We start from the raw sequence: 21,946 nt of genomic DNA, 5'->3' as shown, positions 1-21,946 counted from the left end.
TGTCTCAGGTGATGTTATGTTATGTAGATTTTTACAAGAGTGTATCCAGGCGTGTAGGCTTTGGACTAAGATGCCGGGTCTCTGTTCTCGCAGAAATTAGTCGAAAAACCAGGCCTTCAACGTCTTGTGGAATTCAGGAAGTGAGGAAGAGGAGGTCTTGGGTGCTATGTTGGAGATTGCAGAACCTCCTGTTCTGCTTTTGTGTATGAGGGAGAGTGTCAGTGAGAGTGTGGCTGAGCCAGGTGTCGCGGTGGGTTATTAAAAGTGCAGGCGGTTGTTCAGTTATGCGGATTCAATGTTGTGCAGTGCTTTGCATGCGTGCATGAGGAGTCTGAGTTGGCTTCATTTGTGGATGGGGAGCCAGTGGACTCTCTGAGTTGTGGTGAGATGTAGGTGCATCGTGGAAGGTCAAAGATGAGTCTTTCTGCGGTGTTCTGGATGGTCTGGAGGCAAAGTAGGAGGTGGTTTAAGATACTCGTGTAGAATGTGTTGCCGTAGTCTAATCTGCCAGTGAGGGCTTGAATGACCATGTGCCTGGTGTTTAGGGGTAGCCATTTGAATATCTTGTGGAGCATGCGAAGAATGTGGAAACAGGAGAAGCTGGCCGCAAGCTGATCTTGTTGACCTGCACTGTCATGTTGAGTAGGGGTGGGCACTGAATTTCGATTCACTGATGCAGCTTGCAAAGTTTTCCGCACTCTGTGTGAGGTCTGGTAAAAAAACATTGCCTCCCGCATAGTGTAGCGAAGTTTACCAGTGCCGTGATTGGCCCACCCTTAATGTTAGTACTATTGCATTCTGGGGCTTGAATTCTTCTTTTTTAATTTGGATTATCACACACGGCAAAGGTGATTAGTGGCTCTCACCTCTTGAAATGGATGTGGGCACCCCTGTTTTTCTGGATGTGCGGGGTGGGTCACGCTTAGTTACATGGATGTGGTACATACTTTGCATTAGATTTCTGGTACTCATGGTGCATGCAGTGCCCTCCTTGGGAAGAGTGGATTAGCAGGATGAGTAACCTCCGGTTGCTCCCTGTAGGGATGTGCCGCCAGACTGGATGCTTGCACTGAGAACTCCCTGCTTGGGGGCAAAACATTTCTAGAGACGCTTCTCTGTCTGGAAATGGGGCTGATGCTGCTCATTGCCTCTAGTCACATCTGGTGAAGAGTGCAAACCATGCACAACATACTATGATTTTGTCAAAGACCATTCACTACACCGGGGCATGGACCAAGGAGCCCACTGCCAAAAAAACCCACTCAACACAAGACGCGTCATCATAAATCAGCCAAACATATTAAAAGGTATGCCGTTCGCAAAACTTGCTGAATGGTCTGCAAGAGCTCTTTCCTCATTGCTGCGTGATGTAATGTCCCAAACCCATAACAAAATGAACCAGGATGTGAATATGGCCGACATTTTGATCAGCGCCTCTCCACTCCCTCCCTTGTAGCCCAGCGCTCCTCCCTTAGTCCTGCCTGGGATTTGCACCTCTCAGTCTCTACTTTACTCCCCCGATATTGCCGCCCTGCTTTGCATGGGGCTTGTGCTGGCAGCCTGAGAGGAGGAGTAGAGCAGAAGTCACTGACTTGGGACAAGCTAGCGGCCCAGACATAAGCTTGGACTAAAGCGAGACACTACTGGAGGGTGCAATGTTCCTGGAATGGCAGGACCAGCAGCAAGCACAAATAGTAAGGGGGGGCTCAGTGGGGGGTGAGGGGGTACCAGAGGGGGGTGGGAGGTATTTCTAGGTGAAGCATCTGTTGAGTTGACCCTCAGGTCTAGACTGATCCTCCTGCACATGCCAGGAATGCAGGCTCCACGGATCTCACTGCAGACACTGCAGCATTTTGCTGGTGATACATGCTTTGCTTCATCGTGTGTCTCCTAATGGGTCGCACTTGTTTTTAGGGTGGAGCGGAACTCCGTGGAATTCCACGGAGTTTGTATACAACTCTGCGGAATTCTGCATAGTGCAACTCCTAATGTTGCACTTGTCTTCCAGGATGATTCCTACGTTTCTGGCATAGTCAGCTGAAGTGGGTGTTGCTCCAAGCTCTTAAGGCCACCAGGTGGAGTCCTATGAAGAGTTCTTGTTCTTCAAGATAAACACTTCTGTCTTGCCAGAGTTGAGTGTCAGACAGTTAAATCTCATTCAGTCTGCTATGTTGATCATGGAGTTGGAGGAGTTGGTTCTGGTGGTGGTGGACTTGTCTGTCAGAGAGAGAAAATGTGGATGTGATCGGCATAGCATATAATAGTGATGCCTTTGGATCTGATGATGTTGGCAAACGGGGGCATGTAGATATTGAACAGGGTTGGGCTGAATGATGAACCCCAAGGGACTCCACAGATCAGCTCCTGGATTTCCAATGTGTACGGTGGGAGAAACATAATTTATCACGCAGGCGGAACCACACAATGTCTTCACCATGCATCCATTAGCATGCATGCCTTTACCACGAATATGCCTTTAACATGCATGTGGTTACAATGAGTTAGAACATGGGTACTCACAAACATTTCCCCGGGGGGCGCAAAGTGCTGTTTGTGGCATGCCCGAGGGCCGCATCGATGTTAAAAATGGGAGGGTCGGGGTGATGAAAGATGAGCATAGGGGGATGCAAAGCAGATGCATGGTGTAGAAAACGAAGCTAGCCTTCACATGACTTCTGTCTGCTACCTACATTCTATTCTCATGCATCAAAATGAAAGTGAAAGCATTAGCTTATAATGTAAAACAACAGAGGGAAAGAGATACTTATCTGGTGGCGAAATCGCAAAATTTGTAACCAGAAAACCTAATATTAGTCCTGGCTTTCCCACTAAATGAAATTGTGTGATCCTAGCCAATTTGTTAATTTTACTTTGCCTCCTATTTGTTCATTAACACTTATGGGAACCCCTTAAAATACTTATAAGAGTTCAGGAATAGTATATGTACGGTACAAAACCTTCTTGAGTTTTATTTAATAAACTGTAATGGTGTTCCATTTATATAACAAACAAGGCTAATCACAAGGTTTACATGACAAATGATTTCCCTCTTGGTTCACTAATAGCATTCTTTTCAAGATGGGGGACGACATGAAAGTTTCCAAGATCATGTTTGAAAACTATCACTGCTAATAAATGCCTCTCAATGCAATGCCAATCTGCTCTACTAAGGTAAAACTCTCATGCATGTTAATAAAATACACTTGTTTACAGAGAGTTTAAAACTAAAGGTGTCTTTAAAACTAAAGGTGTTCCTAAAATAAATTGTCTAGGGCACATTATTTTCTTCCTTATGGTTACTTTAGTTAGTTAATGTGTAAAAAGTGTAAATAAAATATGCCCCTTTGTTTTGCAGCTTTCTGAATTTTCGTGCTCTGTTACGTGAACAGCAGCTCAGTGCTGCTGTTCACCAGGGGGCCGCAAATAAAGGTCAGGAGGGCCACAAGCGCCCCCGGGCCGTACTTTGAGTATCCCTGAGTTAGAATATATAATGTGTTGTAAAGACATGCGTAGTAAAGGAATATTTGTGGCAAAGATTTGAGTGTTAAAGGCATGCATGGTTAAGGCATTTGTGTGACAATAGACGCACTGTAAAGGCATGTGTGGTAATTTCATGAGTGGTTCCATTCTACTTCTACACAGTGGAAATGTAACTCATTGTGCTCTTCCTGTGAGGATGGATCCTATCTGGTTGAAGGCTGGTACGGAAGGCCTACGTCCTGCAGTCTTCTGATGAGGGAGTGGTGGGAGGCTGTATCGAAGGCTGCAGAGAGGTCGAGTAGGATGAGACTGCCATTTCACCCTGGTCCAGGATATCACGGTTGTCGCCCATGGCCACGATTAGTGCTGTTCCTGTGCTGTGGTTGTTCCAGAATCCTTATTAAGTGTAGTCTAGTAGGTTGTGATGTTCGAGGTGGCTGGTGAGTGGTCTTTTGATAGCCTTCTCTATCACTTTGGATGGTTAAGGGAGCAGAGAGATAGGACGAAAGTTGGTCAGTTCTGTAGGATCTGCAAATGGTTTTTTGAGGAGGGTGTTGACTGATGCATGTTTCCAGTCTTCAGGGAAAGTGGCAGATGTGATTGAGGTGTTGATGATGTGAGGGGGAGCACTGCTGATTGGTGGTCCTCCTATGTTGTAGATCTGGTGGGGATCTGGGTCCGTAGGTGCCATGGAATGTACCGTTTTCACGATTGCTGCAGTGAGAGTTTTCCATTCAGTCAGGTGTTCATCTTGGTTTGTGGTGGTAAGGCTGGTGATGAGTTATTTGGGTTTTGATTGTTTTTTGAAGTTGCTGTAGATCTCTACTATTTTGCTGGGGAAGAAGTTTCATAACTTGTCGCAGAGTTCCTGGGAAAGGGTGATGGTGTTGGCTGTGGCCTAACGGGTGGTGAATTATTTTTTGATTGTGAAGATCTGCTGTTGGAGCTTGCCTCCATTCGTTTATTTAGAGCCCTTCTATTGGTGGTAGGATCTGAGTGTGTCTTTCAAGCTGCTTGCAGTAGCATTTAGATTCTTGGAAGTCCTCAGTATATCAGTTGGCTTGTTTATTGGTTCATCTTTGCTGCTTTAAATGGGCATGAGGAAATCTGCGTAGTTCCTGATCCATTCATTGAAGTTGGTCATGTTCTTGTCGAGGTTGCTGGTGGTGTTGGGTTGGTACATTTTGAGGATGCTGAACTAGTCTGCCTCTGTTACTCTGTTCCATCTCTGGCTGGGTAGGTTGATGCTTGTGGGAGTGTTGACTTGCGGGACAGTGATTTCAAAGTTTATGATGAAGTGGTTGGTTCATTTGAGTTGTGTGACAGAGTTGTAGGAGATCCTGTTACTGATGGCGAAGATTGGATTCAGAGTATTACCAGCGATGTATGTAGGGTCCATGATGTGCTGGATGAGTCCGATGTTGTCCAGGCTTTTGAGGAGGACTGTGGAGCAGGGGCCTGTTGGGTCCTCGAGGTGCAAGTTAAAGTCACTAAGTAGCATAAAATCCTTGGAGTTGATGGTGAAGGGGCCGATAAAGTCTGTGATGAGGTTGCTAAAGTTGGTTTGTGGTCCTGGAGGTCGATATGCTAGGGTACCTTTGAGGGTGAAGCTGGCGTCCATGTGTATTCTGAAGTGCATGTGTTCCATGAAGGTGGTGTTGCTGTCCGTGGATGTGGTGCTTTTGATGGTGTCCTTGTAGATGATTGTGAGTCCTCCTCCTGGTTTGTGAAGGTAGTCCTATCATGTGAACTTGTAGCCCATTGGGTTAACCGTGGCAATGTCTGATGCTGAAGCAGGGTTCAGCCAGGTGTCCGATAGGTAGAGAAAGTCTGGCTTGCTGTGGCGGAGGAAGTCCCCGATTTTTATGGCATGTTTGCTGAGTAAACCGGTGTTCAGAAGCATGCATGCCCGTGGTTTTTGGGGTGCTGCTGCTTTGGTGTTATGAGGTGGTTGTCTGAGTGGGAGGTGTGTTTTTGCTTGGCTGTGTGTGGTTGTGCTGCTGTAGACCAAGTAGCAGTGTGTGTATGTGAAGGTTCCTACCATGGTGTGGTGCGGCGTGACTGCAGTGACAGGAGTGGCGGCCCGGGTTGAGCGAGCAGTGTGTCTTTGCTGTGTAGTGGTGGGGTGCTGGTTGGACCAGGGTTCTAGGCACTGAGAGCGGCTCAGGAATGAACAGGGGCAGACGGGCTTGCGACGCGCCAGCTGTGCAGTCACACTGCGGCCGCCAATAAGTAGGTCCTGGGAGTGGGGTGCAGAAGGGGTGTGGGGCAGTGGGCTGGACTATCATTGCAGGAAGAAAGGCATGGCAGGAGAGCAGATAAGGAGAGGGAGAAGACGGAAAAAGGCACAGCAGAGGACAGGAAGTGCGAGGTGAGCACAAGTGCAGAAGGCCGGACGCAGGAAATGGGCCCGGCAGTGGGAGCAGCAAAAAAGGAAAGTGACAGAAACAGGCTAATAAAAGGCAAAAAAGGTGACAATGTAGGCCAAAGAGGCTGGAACAGGGGAGAAAAGAGGTGCAGAGAGTGAGAGAGAGCAAAGGGAAAAAGAGAATGAAGAGAGAAAGTAGCACAAAAAGTGGCAAAATGTATGGAAACAGAAGACAAAAGGCACAGAGAGGGCAAGAAGAGACAAGAGGAGGGCAGAAAGAACGGAGAAGGAGGAGGAGAGAGAGCAGTAGCAGAGAGGCGTGGAACCCTCAGGTGAGAAGACATGTCTGAAAGGACCATGACTGGTCATAGGACTGGTCCAGGTAAGTCTAGGGCTGGTCCTAGGCACCTGCTCAATGGGGGTTGTGCCATGAATGCCATTAAGTATATCCTGGAGGGGGCATGAAGGCGATGGGCAGGTTTATTTGCGCAGGAAGAGAGTTGCAGCAGGAGAGCAGTTAAGGAGAGGGGGAGGTGGGCAGAGGCTTGGGACGGGGTGGAGAGAGTGTGACTTAAGTACGAGGGGAGAAGGGCATGAATCAAGAAACAAGCACAGTGGAGGGAGCAGCAAAAAAGAAAAGTGGCAGAAAGAAGCTGTGAAAAGCCAAAATGATGGCAAAGTAGTGTAGAGAGGCAGAAAATGGGGGAGAAAAAAGGCACAGAGAGTGAAAGAGAGTGAATGTAGAAAGAGATCAAAGAGAGAAAGTGGCACAAAAGGTGGGAAAACGGATGGATAACGGAAGGGAAAGGCACAAGAGTGGGCAAAAAGAGACAAGAGAAGGGCATAGACAAAGGAAAAGGAAGAGGAAAGAGAGAGCAGCAGCAGAGAGCCATGGAAGACTCAGGCGAGGAGCCAGATCCAAAAAGGCCTTTACTGGTTGGAGGGGTCAATTGGGTTGCACCACAGCTGCCATTAAGTAGGTCCTGGGAGGAGGAGATGGAGAGAGGAGGGCAGGGGTGGTAGCTGGTGCTATCAGTGCAGGAAGAGAGACATGGCATGATAGCAGCTGGAGCAGGAAGAGGCACTGGAGTGGGGCTGCAGGGAGCATGAAGTGAGCACAAGGGGAGTAGAACAAATGCGAAGCCGGAAATGGGTGCAGTGGAGGAAGAGGCAGGGAAAAGGCATAAAGGTTGCTAATTAGTGCATAGAGGCTGACAATAGGGGGGGGAAAGCACAGAGTGAGAGAGCGCAAAGGGAGAAAGAGAGCTAAGAAAGAAAGTTTTACAAAAGGTTGGAAAAAGGATGGAACATGGAAGAAAAATATCAGGCGAGGAGCCGGGTACGAAAAGGATTTGACTGGTCACAGGTCCAGGTAAGTCTAGGGCTGGCCTTAGTCACCTGCTCTTGTGATGGTAAAATGCTTCTGCTCCTGCTTTTCCACTAATTAAGACACCAATCTGCCCAAAACTGTGGCTGAGACTTGTTTTAAATTAGCATTTAGATTTCTCACTGTATGTGATACGGCCTCTTGTACAGCAGCACTACTGTCTGGTTAGATAAACAGTGCCACTTTCTTTACGTGTTTTCCATGTATTATACCATCCGTTCACACCAGTGAGCAGAAAACTACAACATAACACTTCAACATACACAGGTTGAGCCCTGTATTGAGTCACCTTTAATTGACAACTGTATAATTTAACTGAACTATTAAAACCATAAGTTTCTCTACTCAAGGCTTCTCCGACAAGTAGCTCGCGAGCTACTGGTTGCTCTCCAGCTACCTGTAAGTAGCTTTCCTGCGTGCGTCCCAGCCTTCTAAATAAGAACCTTTTCCTGGTTGAATTACTGTATATATGCCAAAATTGTGTATTCAAGACAAAAATGTATACATTTTCAGATCTCCTGAGCTGATGTTTTTACAAAAATGGTAAAAGTTGATTTGTGATTTATATGGGGAGACATTACTATTATCATAACTTTCGTGCGGGGGGGACATTGCAGCTGTGGCTGTTTTGTATTACCAATTTAGAGGCATTCCAAATTGACAAAGCCCTTTTTCCCATCACTGCTTGCATCTCTTTCTAATGCACTGATGTGCTGAAGTGATAACTGTTAGTGATTTTACATATAGTGCCCACTAACGTAAACTTGTCTCATGTGGTCACTATTTCAACACTATGAGCCTCACACTGTCAGATCTGGCCCATCCCACCACTTGAGATGGCTGCAGAAATCCCCGCCTCTGCTTAGCCTCAGGTGACCATTGCTCCTCCCCTTGGTAATCGAGCACGCCGGACACAGCGCGGACACTAACGCCGAGATTCTGCACGGCGAAAGTACACCTGGCGAGCAAGTGAGCGAAACCACGGAGCAGTACGGCTTTTCAACCGGACCGGGCTCTCAACACAGGAATAACCTGCGAGGCTAAAGACAAAAGGAGATAGGACGAGACCCAGGACGCTGATTGCTGAGGCCCGTACTGAACAAAAGTGGAGCCAAAGCAGGGAGGCTACCGCTATGAGGTGAGCAGGCGCCGCGACAGAAGCGAGCTGAGTGAGCGGTGGGGCGAAACGGAAAGATAAAAAAACGACTTAGAGCAGGGGTGGTAATTAGCCACTGGAACTGACAACTAATGCAAAGTTTGTGGGCACTAAGTTAACCATTAACCGCTGACTGCAAAACCAAATCTGGGCCTTAGAGGGGAGATGAGGAAACACTTAAAACTTGTGTCAGCTGCTGCCTATGCAGACACTGCCGCCACGACGAAGGGAAAAAAGGCTAGTTCAAGCCAGACTGAATCAGTCGTCGAATAGAGCGGGAAATAAAACTGTTCGGGTGGAAACTAACTCTAGTCCTGAGAGCTCTGAGGAAGATTTTTCTGAATCTCAGCAAGGGGTGGAAGACCCCAATGAGTTAATCCTAATTGAGGGCTCAACCAGTGAGGAGAAGGAAAAGGAGCAGGAACAAACGAGTGAGTCAGGGGTTCTCCCTGTGATGAAAAAGGCGGAGTTAAAAAACCCCAGAGACTTTCCGCTCTTCGTAAAGAAAAATCTCCTACCTATCATGGCCCAAGTCCCACTGCAACTGAATCAAGGTTTTTCGGAAGAAATAACAGTTGAAACAACGGCAGATTCGATACAGTCTTTACACATATCTCCACTACAGGTGCCACCACCACTGCCCTCAGGTGTCTCAGTTCTGGCTTTGGGAGCAGAAGATTGTACTCCATGCAGTCGAATAAGTCCATCAATCCTAGCAGCTCCGCTCCTGCACTCGTCTACTATTGAAATCACCTCGAAACAGCAGATGGAGGGAGGCTCACAGGTCCAGAAAACACCGCTAATCTCAAACAAGGGTAGGGGCAGCCTAGAACCAACTGCGCAAAAAGACAAACTAGTGAGTCAACTGAGACAGAAATAATCTGAATCCGAAGCTCAAATCAGGGGGGCCAATACGCATCAGATTTACATCAAGACCATGCTGAATTTAATATTGGATGAGATTAGAGACATGAAGAAATCTCAAGAGATCGATATAGCAGTGCTGCACCTCCGGCTTGGAAAAGTTGAAGAGGCAGTCACCAGCTTCTCTTTAAAAATCCAAGAAGCTGAATCGAGGATTTCCCAATTAGAGGATCAGATGAATGCTATGCTCCAGCAAGTCAACTCGACGGCGCAAGATAAAATAACCTTGGAGAACAAAATCGAAGAATTAGAAAATCATTCACGCCGTTCAAGTCTTTGGATTGTGGGGCTACCGGAGGGGAGTGAGGGTGCTACACATTGCAATGGGTGGAGATATTTATTAACCTCATCCATGCTCAGGACAATCTCAGCTCGTCATGAGTCACAGTAGAGCTCTGCTCATGATGAGCTGGGCTAGTCATAACTGTCCGGTCCGCACATGTGCGATTGATTCTCTGACTGTTTTGGAGAATTAATCAGTGGGCGGAGTCGTGATGAGCCCAGCTCGTCATGAGCACAGCTCTACTGTGACTCATGACGAACTGGGCTCATCACGAGCACCACAGCGCCGCGTCCCCCCACTCCCCAAGCCATGGGGGCATTACCCTCGCAGCGAAGGGGTTAAGCAAAAGGTGCACACAGAATTTTCCGGAGACCTAACACTGACCAGGGCAGATCGGGTTCCAGCTCACCTTCCACCTAATTCTAAGTTCCCCTGCACAATATTAACAAACTTTGCTGATTATCGTGTAAAAGAGAACATTTCGGCCAAGCCAATTCAGCAGAGACAATTTGAAATCAACATGGGGACTAAATGTAAACTTTGTATCTTTTTAAAGCTCAAGGGATACACGTTTCTATTGCACAGTAATCTAAACTTAAGGTTCTTGTGAAGGGGAAATTTCACATGTTCTCACAAATTGAAAAGGCCCAGGAATTATTGAAAGTGATCTCTATTGGGAAGTGAAACAGAGGTTTTTTCTTTATTTGATTTGTTCATGTTTGATTTCTCATTATCTGTCGAGGGAGGCCACACAGGGTGCAGGACCAGGGCACCACACATTGAAGTGGGGGGGGTGAAATGTGGATAGTGGGGAGACCACATTTCTCGGGAGTTGGGGGTTCACAGGGTTCAGGGACGGGGGTTGTGCGATTTTGTTAGAAAAAATAGGAGAAGCTATCAGGGGATAGATGTAGAGAGCAGAAATTTGAATCTAAAAATTTCCTTTGGATACTGGAACTATGAATACGGTTAGAAAATGTCGTATTATATCGTTAAATGTCAATGGTATGCTGAACATACAAAAATATGGGGTTTGATGAGATGGCTTGCTACACTAAAACCTCAAGTTCTTTTCAGACAAGAAACTCATTTAAAAACTAATTTACCATAGTTCTTTATCCTGGGAATATTCGTTATATCCCTTTTTGCCTCAGCTGGGGTGGCAATGAGAGGGGTGGCTACTTATTTCTCTAGAGATATGGACTGGGAATTTGTTCAAATAAAGAGAGATCCCCAGGGAAGGTGGATATGGGTCATGGTGAGAATTAATGGGAATACTTTAAATTGTATTAACTACTATGGTCCTATCAACATTATATGGACTTACTGGGATCTCCGGCCAGATTGTATTGGTGGGAGATTTTAACTACAAACACGACCTGACAGCAGACACCTCAAACAAAAATAAGAAATAGCTGAAGCCGAAGACTAAAACATTTTTTGAGGCCTCGACTCAAGATTTTCAATTCATTGATTCCTGGCGAAATGTCAATCAGGGTATTCGCGATTATACTTGTTACTCTCGCCATTTTCAGACAGCTTCCCGTTTAGACTTCTTTTTAACATTGCGTTCTTTGGTTCTTATAGAGGCAGAAATTGGGGTGAATCCATTTTCGGACCACTCTTATGTCAGAGTAGAATTAGAAATCGAGGATGTGAGGAGGAGGAGGCCCAGGTGACAGATGGACCGCCTCCTTCTGCAAGATTTTCAGTGTGTTGAGAGATTTAAGGAATGGATACTTGACTTTTTTAACAGAAACGAAGGAACGGCTGAAATCTTTTCGGTCTGGGGTGGATTTAAAGCAGCTGCTTGTGAGCAAATGATTGCAGCGTCGGTAGTGCAGGTGAAAAAACGACGAGAAAAAATTGCGGAATTACAGCTATCCCTTGAAAGCATCTCTAGATTGCAAAATTCCCCATTATGGGGTCAGTGGGAAGAAGCAAAGAAGGCGTTGAGAGACTACTTTTTTGTTGAGGAAATTAATAGCTCTCAGACCTATCAACAACGGGTTTATGAAGAAAGCCAGATTGTGGGAAAATGGCTCGCATGGTCTACCAAGACACGAAGACACGACAGGAATCGGCCTGTATTTTGTAGGTAATAGACCCTAAGACTAGTGTAGCAGTGATTGAAAGAGCAGGCATCGCTCGTGTTTTTGTCGAACATTATCAACAGTTACATACCACTAAATATATGGTTAGCCAGGAAGCGATTCATGAATATTTTGCAGGGGTAGAACTCCCTAGGCTATTAATGAACTTAGTTGATCAGATGCAATGCAAAATAATACCAACAGAGATTTTGGCAGTCATAAAGTCTATTGCTGGAGCGAACGTTTGTGGGGAAGACGGACTGCCTATCGAATTTTATAGAATATTTGCTAAAGAGCTGATCCCCTTCCTGAAGAAATTGTTTAATCATATAAGAGCTGGAGGTTTTGTCCCCCCGGACTTTAAGAGGGCGATCGTGGGTAGCTTTGCGAAAAAGGGTAAGAAACCCCACTACGTTAATTCATATAGACCAATCAGTCTGTTAAATGCCGACTACAAGATCTTTATGAAGATTTGGGCACAGCGATTTACCCCTCTGGCCCAAGAAGTAATCCTTGTGGACCAGTTGGGTTTTGTTGCTGGGCAGACTATGCCATCTAATGCAGGGTTTCTGATTCAAGCGTTTCATTATTTTAATATTGACAAGACGCCGCTTGCATCATGATGGTCAACGCAGAAAATGCCTTTGACTTAGTCAACTGGAACGCTTTATTTTATGGGCTAGGAAGGTTTGGTGTTCCGGTCCAAGTTATCTCTACGCTGCAGAATATCTATCAGGGGTCTCAGGCTCAGCTAGTGATCAATGGTAAACAAGTAGGGTCAGTAGATATTAATCGGGTGTCCGTTGTCGCCCTTATTATTTACCTTTTTTATAGAACCCTTAGCTACCAAAATTCGAGCCAACATGAACATCCAAGCCCTGATTCTAGGTATTGCAAAATTAAAACTGCTTGCTGACGCCGCCATTTTATACCTTAGCCCCGAAAATCAGAATTTAGACCCTAGTCGTATTTAGCCAGTTTGAACTAATTGGGGGATACAGAATTAACCAAAATAAAAATGAGATTATAACGTTGAATACAGTTGATTTTTTGCCAGATAATTTAAAACAGCAGGCTCTCAACTCAGATCCCATACGATATCTTGGGATTTGTGTTACAGGTCAATATGGCCAGCTTTATAAATTGAATTACAAAGCCACAAGCAATACAATTCAGAAATTATTGGAAAAATGGTCAAGTCTTCCATTAACCCTGATAGGTTGTGTAGCACTTATCAAGATGTCCATACTTCCCCTTTTAATTTTCTTGATTACCAATATATCTATTAAGATTAATGCCAGTTATTTTAAAGGGGTCGATTCCATGATTAGATCATTTATATGGAAAAAGAAGGCTTCCAGAATCAAACTTCCAGTACTACAACTATACATAAACTCAGGTGGGCAAGCACTACCTCATATTCGAACATATTATGAGTCAGCATTTCTTGATTTAGCAGCATGTTTATTGTCCAGTACAGGACGCTTAGACAATTTGTTTTTTAATAGGATGATTCAGGAAGCTGGCACACAGACCTAAAAGTTCAAAACTCCCCAAAAAATCCAGATATAAAACGCTTCTGGAATTGTCTAGCAGACTTCAGGTTTTTTTTAAACAAAGTGGGTTCCCCGGGTTTCATACACTAAAACTAAGTGAGTGTAAAGTCTTGGGCCTCCATATCCACTCCAGTCATTTTCAAATCTGGCAGGATTGCGGTTTAGAGGTATTGGGCCTGTTTATTATTCAGGAAACGGGCATTACTTGGGAAGAAGTACAGACCAGGTGTTACAATCGAAATAGGGTGCTCTTTTTTTAATATTTTCAAGTTGTAAATTTTCTAAATAAATATAATCCATTACTTAGTCGTGTCCCATCTAAGGTAGCGACTGCCTTATTCTTCGCAAATATTAGAGGGGTGGGTAACTGTTACCGGTTGCTGCGCTCCCAAAACGAATAGCCACTGGTTGAAAGGTTTTTGGAGAAAGTAACTTTAGAAACCCAATGCTCTTTTTCCAGTCAAGAATGGCAGGCCTTATCTATAACAGGAAACAGGGCCTTAAGAGCTGCTAAGTTTAAAAGAATGGCGTTCCTGTCTCGTTGGCTGGCTTACTTTACTCCGAAGGCCTTGACCAGAATTTATCCAGAAGTAGAAAATAGGTGTTTCCGTTGCTTAGCCCTAAGTGAAGGGGGATGGAGACACATATTCTTCACCTGACCAAAACTGGGGTTGTTTTGGGAAGACATTTTTTGGGTCATAAGTCGGGCACTCCAGAAACCATCTGATCCAATAGCTGAGGCTGCCCTCTTTGTTATAACAAGTCAGGGGGTTAAGTTGTCCAAAACAGAGGGGACATTTGTAGCTATATCGACTTTTATGGCCCGCTCCCAAATTTTACAAATTTGGAGAATGGTTGTAGCACCACTATATGAGAAATGGCTAAACAAGAAGAGGTGTACCAAGAAGTTTGAAGAAGCTTATGCTAAGCGTGTGGTGGCAATTAAAAAGTTTTCTGCTATTTGGAAATATGTTGCGGTTTGTGAAACTTAAGCTTGGGGGTTGGGGCTGATTTCAATATTGTAACAGTCATGCTATTTTAGATAGTTATTTGGAAGAAAGGGAGGAAACAAAAGATAAAGAAAAATCATGTGTTAAATGTAAATGTATGAGGAAAGTAGTGCTGGTCAGCTAATTAATAGAATTTTGGTTTTGAAAGTGTCTTTTTACTCTGCTAAATCAAGTCGAAAACTCGTTAGGTTAAAAAATGATTTGCTCTTTGTTGAACTCAAGAGATCGATTATTAAAAGTTTATGGTAACATGTCTCTATGGATTGTCTTCCTTGATGCTCTGCTCAATACTATGGGCCTCATTTATGAGGTTTTACCATAGAACAGTGCTGCAGGCCTCCCTGCTGCGCTGGCCTAAGTTAACAGAAAAGGGCAGGAATGTGCCGTATCTATTAGATTGTCCTTTCCCCCTGCATCGGTGCACAATGGCCTACTGTGCTCCCACGCAGGCACCTTGCACCATGGTGCAAGGTGCCTGTGTTGAGGGAATGATTGTTTTTGTGCTGCAGCACACATTGTTGTGCCGAAGGCGTTCGTTTTTGGCGCTGCCTCAGATTTCCCATTTCTCATTATTCTGGGGCAGTGTCAAAATGCCATAGATGTTGCTGGGAACGCCCCCAGCAACACCCAAGTCCCTTTAACGCAGAAAACTGCGGTAAAGTGGAAAATATTTACGAGGCACCATTTAGCCAAAATAAAGTGGCTTAGCGCTGCCTCGTAAATATGGAGCAGGGTCCTGCGCCACGGAACGTCACAAAAAGTGACATTCCGACAGCGCAGGGGGCCTCATAAATTAGGCCCTAAACGTATTAGTAGCTCCTAACGAATTTAATTGGGCACAAAAAGCTCGAATTGCACAAAACGCTGGAGACACTTGCTTCTCACAACCTATCCAGTTAGCTCTTGTATCACATCCACTTTGCTTTATTGCCTAGTCAGCCTCTTTGGTAATGAAATGCGTCACTGCGTCACTGCATTAAGCCATTTGGTAAGGTTTTGCAGGTTACATGAATTAATTTAAATAAACATTATATTGAAGAAAAAAAGAAAAGTGTTCTGCTTTAAGCAGTAAAAAGTGTTTTCACATTGTGTATGACAGATACATGCCTTTTATACTCATATTACAAAAGTACAAAACTTTATATAGTTTCACTTTCCAGAGTATTCTGGTTTCAAAATGTCTCCACTTTTAGTTCTTTCGATTATCACCACATTTCACTGTCTTCTATTCCATATTCTATATCCTATCATTTTGCTCATTACTAGACCAATTTCGCAGTTTTCTTGTTTTTTTCCCTCTAAATACACCGCATCCAATATCATCATCCATTGGAAGGAAAGTATTTCTCTACCCAAAACCAATGTCCATGAAATTCTAAAAATAACTGTTCACATTATCTTCAAACTTCCATATTTTAAAGTATAAAACTGCACTAGTTCAATGTAATCTTAAGACTTCCATGATTCGAAGTCTAAAACCGAGTAAGTTGGCGAGCAACCACCTAGCATACAGGGTAGATACACGCTTTCCATCCAAAGAATGAGACTATTGCTTGCTGTGAGGTTAGAGAAAACAGATACCTAGAAAAGAGAAATTGGGCATTTAATGAGCTAAACGATCTGATAAGAAGAAGAATTAAGCCCTGAAGACGGGGTTGATTCAGCAAATCATGTGTGACATTGTTGTGACATCAATTGTGATCCAGTGGCCTAGGCTGCCTGGTTCCCTGTGAGATGGCCTGTGATTGAATGGAAGTTCTGTCATAGGGGACACAAGATGTGTTGGTAAGTGAATGTAATAGAAGTGAAACAATTTTGAAACTAGTTATACTCTGGAAAGCGGAACTATATAAGTTAATTTGGAACCGATGAAAACAATATAAAGTGGAACTTTTCATGATTTTGTATTATAAAACTGTTTATTACTTTTGTAAAATGAAAATATGTCAAATTTACTTCAATAAAAATATTTTGAGATGAAAACAAGAAAATAGACGTCACATCATGTGAAAACTATCAGTTTTTTCTCCGAAAGCAAACCTCTTTTCCTTTTGATTGAATGCATATCAGTTGGGTTTCTGGCATTCTTCGGGTGGAGATGCGCCGGACCTTAAAAAGTTAAATAAATCCACATTATTCTGATGTAATATATATAGGATGTAGTGAGTTATCATACATATCTACACAAAGTCAGTTTAACAACATACATATTCAAACACGTTTTTTTTTTTTAACAGATCTCTGCTTGTGAGAAGATACTGAAAGGCAGCGCATTTCATGACTGCGTTGCACGTCTTGACGTCAGCCCGTATATCTCTGCTTGTGTTGACGATCTATGCCACTGTCTGGCGTCACCAATCTCTTCCTGCCTGTGCAGCACAGTTGAGGAATATGTTAAAGCCTGCTTTGAAGCTGGTGGGACACCTCAGAACTGGAGGGCTCCAGATCTCTGTCGTAAGTATCTTAGTAGGACGTAAGTGCAACCAGTTCAGTACTCCAGTCTGTCAATGATTTGTGTTCAGCTCGCTAATGGAAGGGATCCTGGAACATGGTGTAGTGCAAAGAAGAGAGCTATATGGGTACCTCCTGCAATCAGAGTAACTTTGATTTTTGCAGGAGTAGTTTACGCCACCCCACAGTGGAAATATCAGACATGCCTTCTATCCGATCAAGGTCAAGTATTAATTAGGATGAGAAATATTTATTTCAAAATAATTATTTTCTTTTCTTTCTCCCCATCAATCCAGCGATTTCATGCCCTTACAATAAGGAGTATCGTTTGCTTGGGTCGGCCTGTGAAGACACCTGCTCCAACTTAGAGATGCCCGAATTCTGCTTGAAGGGTTTGCGGGAAGGCTGCTTCTGTCCAGCAGGCAAGTTTATCCAAAGAGGCCAGTTGTCTTACTGAGTGGAAAATCAGTGTGAAGTGTGCAGAAGCCATTGCAGTTTTAACATGAGTTTTAACATGAGAATATCTTAATATTTAGAGCAGTTTGTTTAGTGGACACTAGGACATCCTTACACCATGTCAGATCCCCACCATTTTGCAAGGTGTGCGCAGTCATTTTGAGCATGAATTTTATGACTTGCTTAAAGTGGTGCAAACCAGTTATAAATAGCCACACCCATACTTACAAATAATTGACCGCGTTTTTAGCATCACCATCACCACATAGTTAGGTTTTGGCAAATCAGATCATTGGTGTCAACGCTAGTTCTGAAGTACATGCCAGCCTGACCTTCCTGAGGCTGGCGGGGTCAGCAGTGAGGGGAACATCACCCGTCTTCAGCTATAAGGGGAGACTCACCCAGCCCTGCAACATTCACACCTCTGCCTTGAATGTAAAGTAGGTGAAGTCAAGACATTGCATGCTCTTGTGCTAAGATCCATTGGATTGTCTTGAGCAGACTGTGCCTAAACTAGTATCTGCTGGCTAATGGTTAATCACAAACCTGTTGTACTACAGATCAACCCTTACTCTTCCCTGATCCGGTACTGCTTTCGGGTTTGACACTTTAAAGTAGAAATATAAGGCTTGAGTCACTAAAATGTCCCCCAAGCTTAAGACAGTCTTCAAATATTGCTAAGCCGGGAAATTTCATCTTGAATACGGAGAAAACCCTTTCTAAAGCATTGCTATCTTTCACGGCTTAGCAACTGCTCAAAGTAAAATGGGAACATTGAGTAGTAAAACTGGATTACTCAGATGCACGCTTCATGGACAAAAAGCTTAGTAGTGCAATTCAGAGTTTGATATTTGGTGCTGGGACAAGTTTTGTTACATTATAAATTGATGAAGTACAATAAATACCCCAAGGGGCGTCCTGGTGCTAGGGATCAGACACTATATAGTCCAAAACTTAGGGGTGTTTCATTGCTTCCATTATTACGAGTGGCGGTTCTCCGCAATGGCAGAAGAGCGTCGCCCCACTGCCTGGCTCAAAGCCAGCAAATTAAAATTAAAATGATGTTCTTGCTTCATTTTAATTTACATTTGTCGGCTCTTCACCAGTGGTGTTGGGAGGCGTGGGGCCGAGGTATGGGAGGAGGAGTGCTAGTGCACTCCAGTCCCTAAGTGCTCATGTGTGTTTGGCCAGTCGTCTCAGGCCGACCAAAACACACATGGGCACTCAGGTTTCCTCCAGCCCAGCTGCATTGAAGAGCCGGGCTTCAGAAACCCCACAGACACCCTGGTCTGGGCAGGGCATTTATTCTGCATGCTCAGACCAATCTCTGTGCTACTCTGCGGCACAGGGATTGGATAGGATGTCTGTTCCAGGGGCTGCTGGGGCCAGCAGGCAGGAAGAGGAGAGGCGGTGCGACGAGACAAGATGGATGCTGGAGTGGCTGGCGGCAAAAGGCATGTTAAAAAAAAAATATTTTATTCAACACCCCACCCCTCACGTGACTCCTCCCGCATGACGACACCCTCCCCACCACCCTCCCTTTATGGCGGCCGCCGCTCATTATTTAAACCCCAGAGTGGAAAAGGAGCGCACACCCATCTGGCTGCTGTTGGGGCATGGAATGTACACCACAGGGGAGTAGGCTGTCCAGGGACCTTGTATGTGGCGATAAAGCAGACATTTTCTCCTCAGATAGATAGGGCTAGAGCTGTAAGCGGCTGTGCGCACCAGGCAAAGGGATTGGAATACTGAACATTGTTTTACAGGTAGCCAGTGTAGCTCTCGAAGACAGGATGTTACCAATGCCTTTCTAGGGTGATTCAGAATAAGGCTTGCACTTGTGTTCGTAAGAGTCTGCAGACAGAGGATGAGGTAGTCAGGCATGTCCAGATACTGAGAGTTTCTGAATTCAATCTAGAGGTGATTAGAGATTAGACTATAAATTTACATAAGACTACTAGTAGCAGTGGTAACATGTTTCTCAGCATTCTAAGTTAGGCAAAGCAAGTAGCCCAGAGTGCATTGATATGCTTGGCAAAAGACAGCTTTTATTCAAGGAAGAAACCCAAGCTTTTCACAGCATCTACTGTGAATGGAGTGATTGCCGACCACTGCATGCCACCAGGCTGCAGACCAGGGAGGAGAACGTTTTCCGAAGAGGAGGACCTCAGTTTTGTCATCATTAGGCGTTACGTTCAAGACAGTTTCCTGCATCCATGAGGCCGCTGCACCCATGTACAAATTAAAGAGAGTCTGAGAGGAGGATGGATTGTCAGAGATTGTTTAAAAGTATCAGCCACTGTGCTTGTGGCAACAGGAGTTGCTTTTCTTTTTTCATTACTTTCTATCTGTCTGGTTGTCATGTCACTTTAGTTTCTCCATCCTTCTAGTTGAGAGCTAGGCTTATGATGTATCTGTTGTGATGTGATGTGACTGGAGAACACAAGTCTTTGATTCCTAAGACATTGAATGCTTCTGACTACTTGTTTAATCTGCTAGGTGAGAATCCTTGAAGTCATTCTCTCCAGCAAGGTTGGAGATTGACAGTCCGACCCGCTTCATGTCAATGCACAGCACAAATTGTGACACATTATGCCACACGACTTCAGACCGCTGGCTTGGTCCTGGACGTCTACACTTAAAGGACTTTTATACTCTTTGGCCCCGATGTAGGTAAATCCCATTTACCGATTTTGAAATACCGAATTTTACCGATTCGGTATTTCAAAATCGGTAAATGGGATGTAGGTCCCAACATCTGGATTGGTTACCGAATCCTTAACAATTCTTTAATTACCGATTCGGTAAATACCGAATCGGTAATGCCCATTCATTCCTATGGGCTTTGAAGCCCATAGGAATGATTAGGCATTACCGATTCGGTATTTACCGAATCGGTAATTAAAGAATTCACAAGGGTGCAGGGGGTGTCACTTTGACACCCTCTAGCACCCCCAAAACGGGCATGTGTGCAATGTGGCACACAGACATGCCCTAAGGGCACGTCTGTCTGTCACATGGCACATGTGTACATGCACAGATGTGCATGTACACAGGAATCGGTTTTTTACCATGGATTTGTATTCCATGGTAAAATACCGATTCTGTAAGCCATGTGCTGATGGAACATAGGCTACCTACATTGCATTTTCGGTAATTTTACCGAATCGTTATCATTACCGAATCGGTAAATTTACCGATTCGGTAATGATAACGAATCGGTAAAATTACCGAAAATGTGCCCCTACATCTCGATAGCCCTTTACCGATCGGAAACGGCCGAAAATCAGTATTTTCGGCCGATTCCGATCGGTAAAGGGCTACCTACATCGGGCCCATAGTTCCTTATAGTCACTCCCAAATCGAGCTGGCGTAAAAATAAAAAAAACAGATCTTTGCAAGAGCCATCATTCAATGGTGTGCATAAGCTTAGTGTAGCGCTGCTTGTTTGCTGTCATTTAGCCTGCAGCCAATCTGTATTACTAGGCCAACAATCATTAGTCTCCTTATTCTGCTGATGGTCCTCGTCACCAGCACTGATTTGTATACATCCAGGCCCTACCACTCTCTCCAGGAGCAGACCATTAAACAGCGTTATTAATTCAAATAAGAGAAAATAGGACATCTGTTTGTGATATTTAGTGACTTTATTTAAGTGCAGGCTTTTAAGAGTTGCCTATGTTTGACATGTGAACCTTGTCCACTGGTAAGATGACAAGAGAACAACTAAACCTATAGGTCACATGGACGGGTTAAGTAAGGTAGCTCCTGTATCCTTGATTGTCTTTCTACCAGATATTCAACCATTGTCCATATTAGTGTCTGGCCAGGATTACCTTAGAAGGATGCAACTACATTATTATGTCTTGTTTAATAATTCATGTTGGACCTGGCTCTCTCTGCAGGGCCACTCTCAAACATTTTGCCTTCCTTCTCTGCTGAACTCGTTTTTGCTTACCATAGGACTCTGTGCACTTTACCACTGCTAACCATTGCTGACCTGTACTAAAGTGTTTGTGCTCTCTCCTTGAAACATGGTAGAATTAGCTTATAACCAATTGACATAATTAATTTGTTCCCTATTAAAGGGGCATGGAATGTACCCAGGGCCTGTAAATTAAATGCTGTTAGTGGGCATGAAGGACTGATTGTGCCACCCACAAAAGTAGTACTTTAAACATGTCTCAAGCCTGCCATTGCTATCTGTGTGTGCAGTTTTTAAGCTGCCATTTTGACCTGGCAAAGTAAACCTTTTGCCAGGTCCAAACATTCCTTTTTAATACATATACCTCTAGGGTAGGACTCAGACAGCCCAGAGGGCAGGGTGTAGTGCATTTATAAAGAACATGTACTTTTAAGTTCCACATGTCCTGGTAGTAAAAAAACTCTCAAATGTGTTTGTCACTAATGCAAGGCCTAACTCTCCCATAGGATAACATTGGAGTTATTACATTTTATAAGCTTAATTTCCAAATGGGAATAGCTGCTTAGCTCCTGTTTGGTGTCTCTGGTATCACAATTTAAAATTCTAACTTTTGGTGAAGTCTGATTTTAAATTGCAATACTTAAAATGCCACTTTCAAAAAGTTGGTATGTTCTTTTTTTAGCCATTTGGGGCTTGCAGCCTGTCTCTGGGTCACATGACTGGGTGTAGCTGACAGTTGGGCTTTGTGTGTTCCCCCTAGACAGCCACACACAATCGAGAGGGAAGGCTGGATGGGTCATCACTAGCAGGATGGGTGGGAGGAGTGGGGCCTAGACCCACTTAAATTTGAATAGGCT

General features: G+C 44.3%; 1 protein-coding gene across 1 annotated transcript in view; it reads left to right on the top strand.

The window, feature by feature from the left end:
• LOC144825191 (mucin-2-like) overlaps positions 1-21,946 on the top strand; it is a 1,014,272-nt gene that overhangs the window by 275,114 nt on the left and 717,212 nt on the right. Inside the window, exons 7-8 of the mRNA XM_078684042.1 lie at positions 16,495-16,711; positions 17,005-17,130. Of these exons, the coding sequence (XP_078540168.1) occupies positions 16,495-16,711; positions 17,005-17,130 (343 nt within the window). The remainder of the gene's footprint in view (positions 1-16,494; positions 16,712-17,004; positions 17,131-21,946) is intronic.

Source organism: Lissotriton helveticus, chromosome 3_1 (genome assembly GCF_964261635.1).
Source record: "Lissotriton helveticus chromosome 3_1, aLisHel1.1, whole genome shotgun sequence".
In the NCBI taxonomy this organism is placed as follows: Eukaryota; Metazoa; Chordata; class Amphibia; order Caudata; family Salamandridae; genus Lissotriton; species Lissotriton helveticus.
The sequence above is the reverse complement of the archived record's forward strand: the minus strand, read 5'-3'. Positions and strand labels throughout refer to the sequence as shown.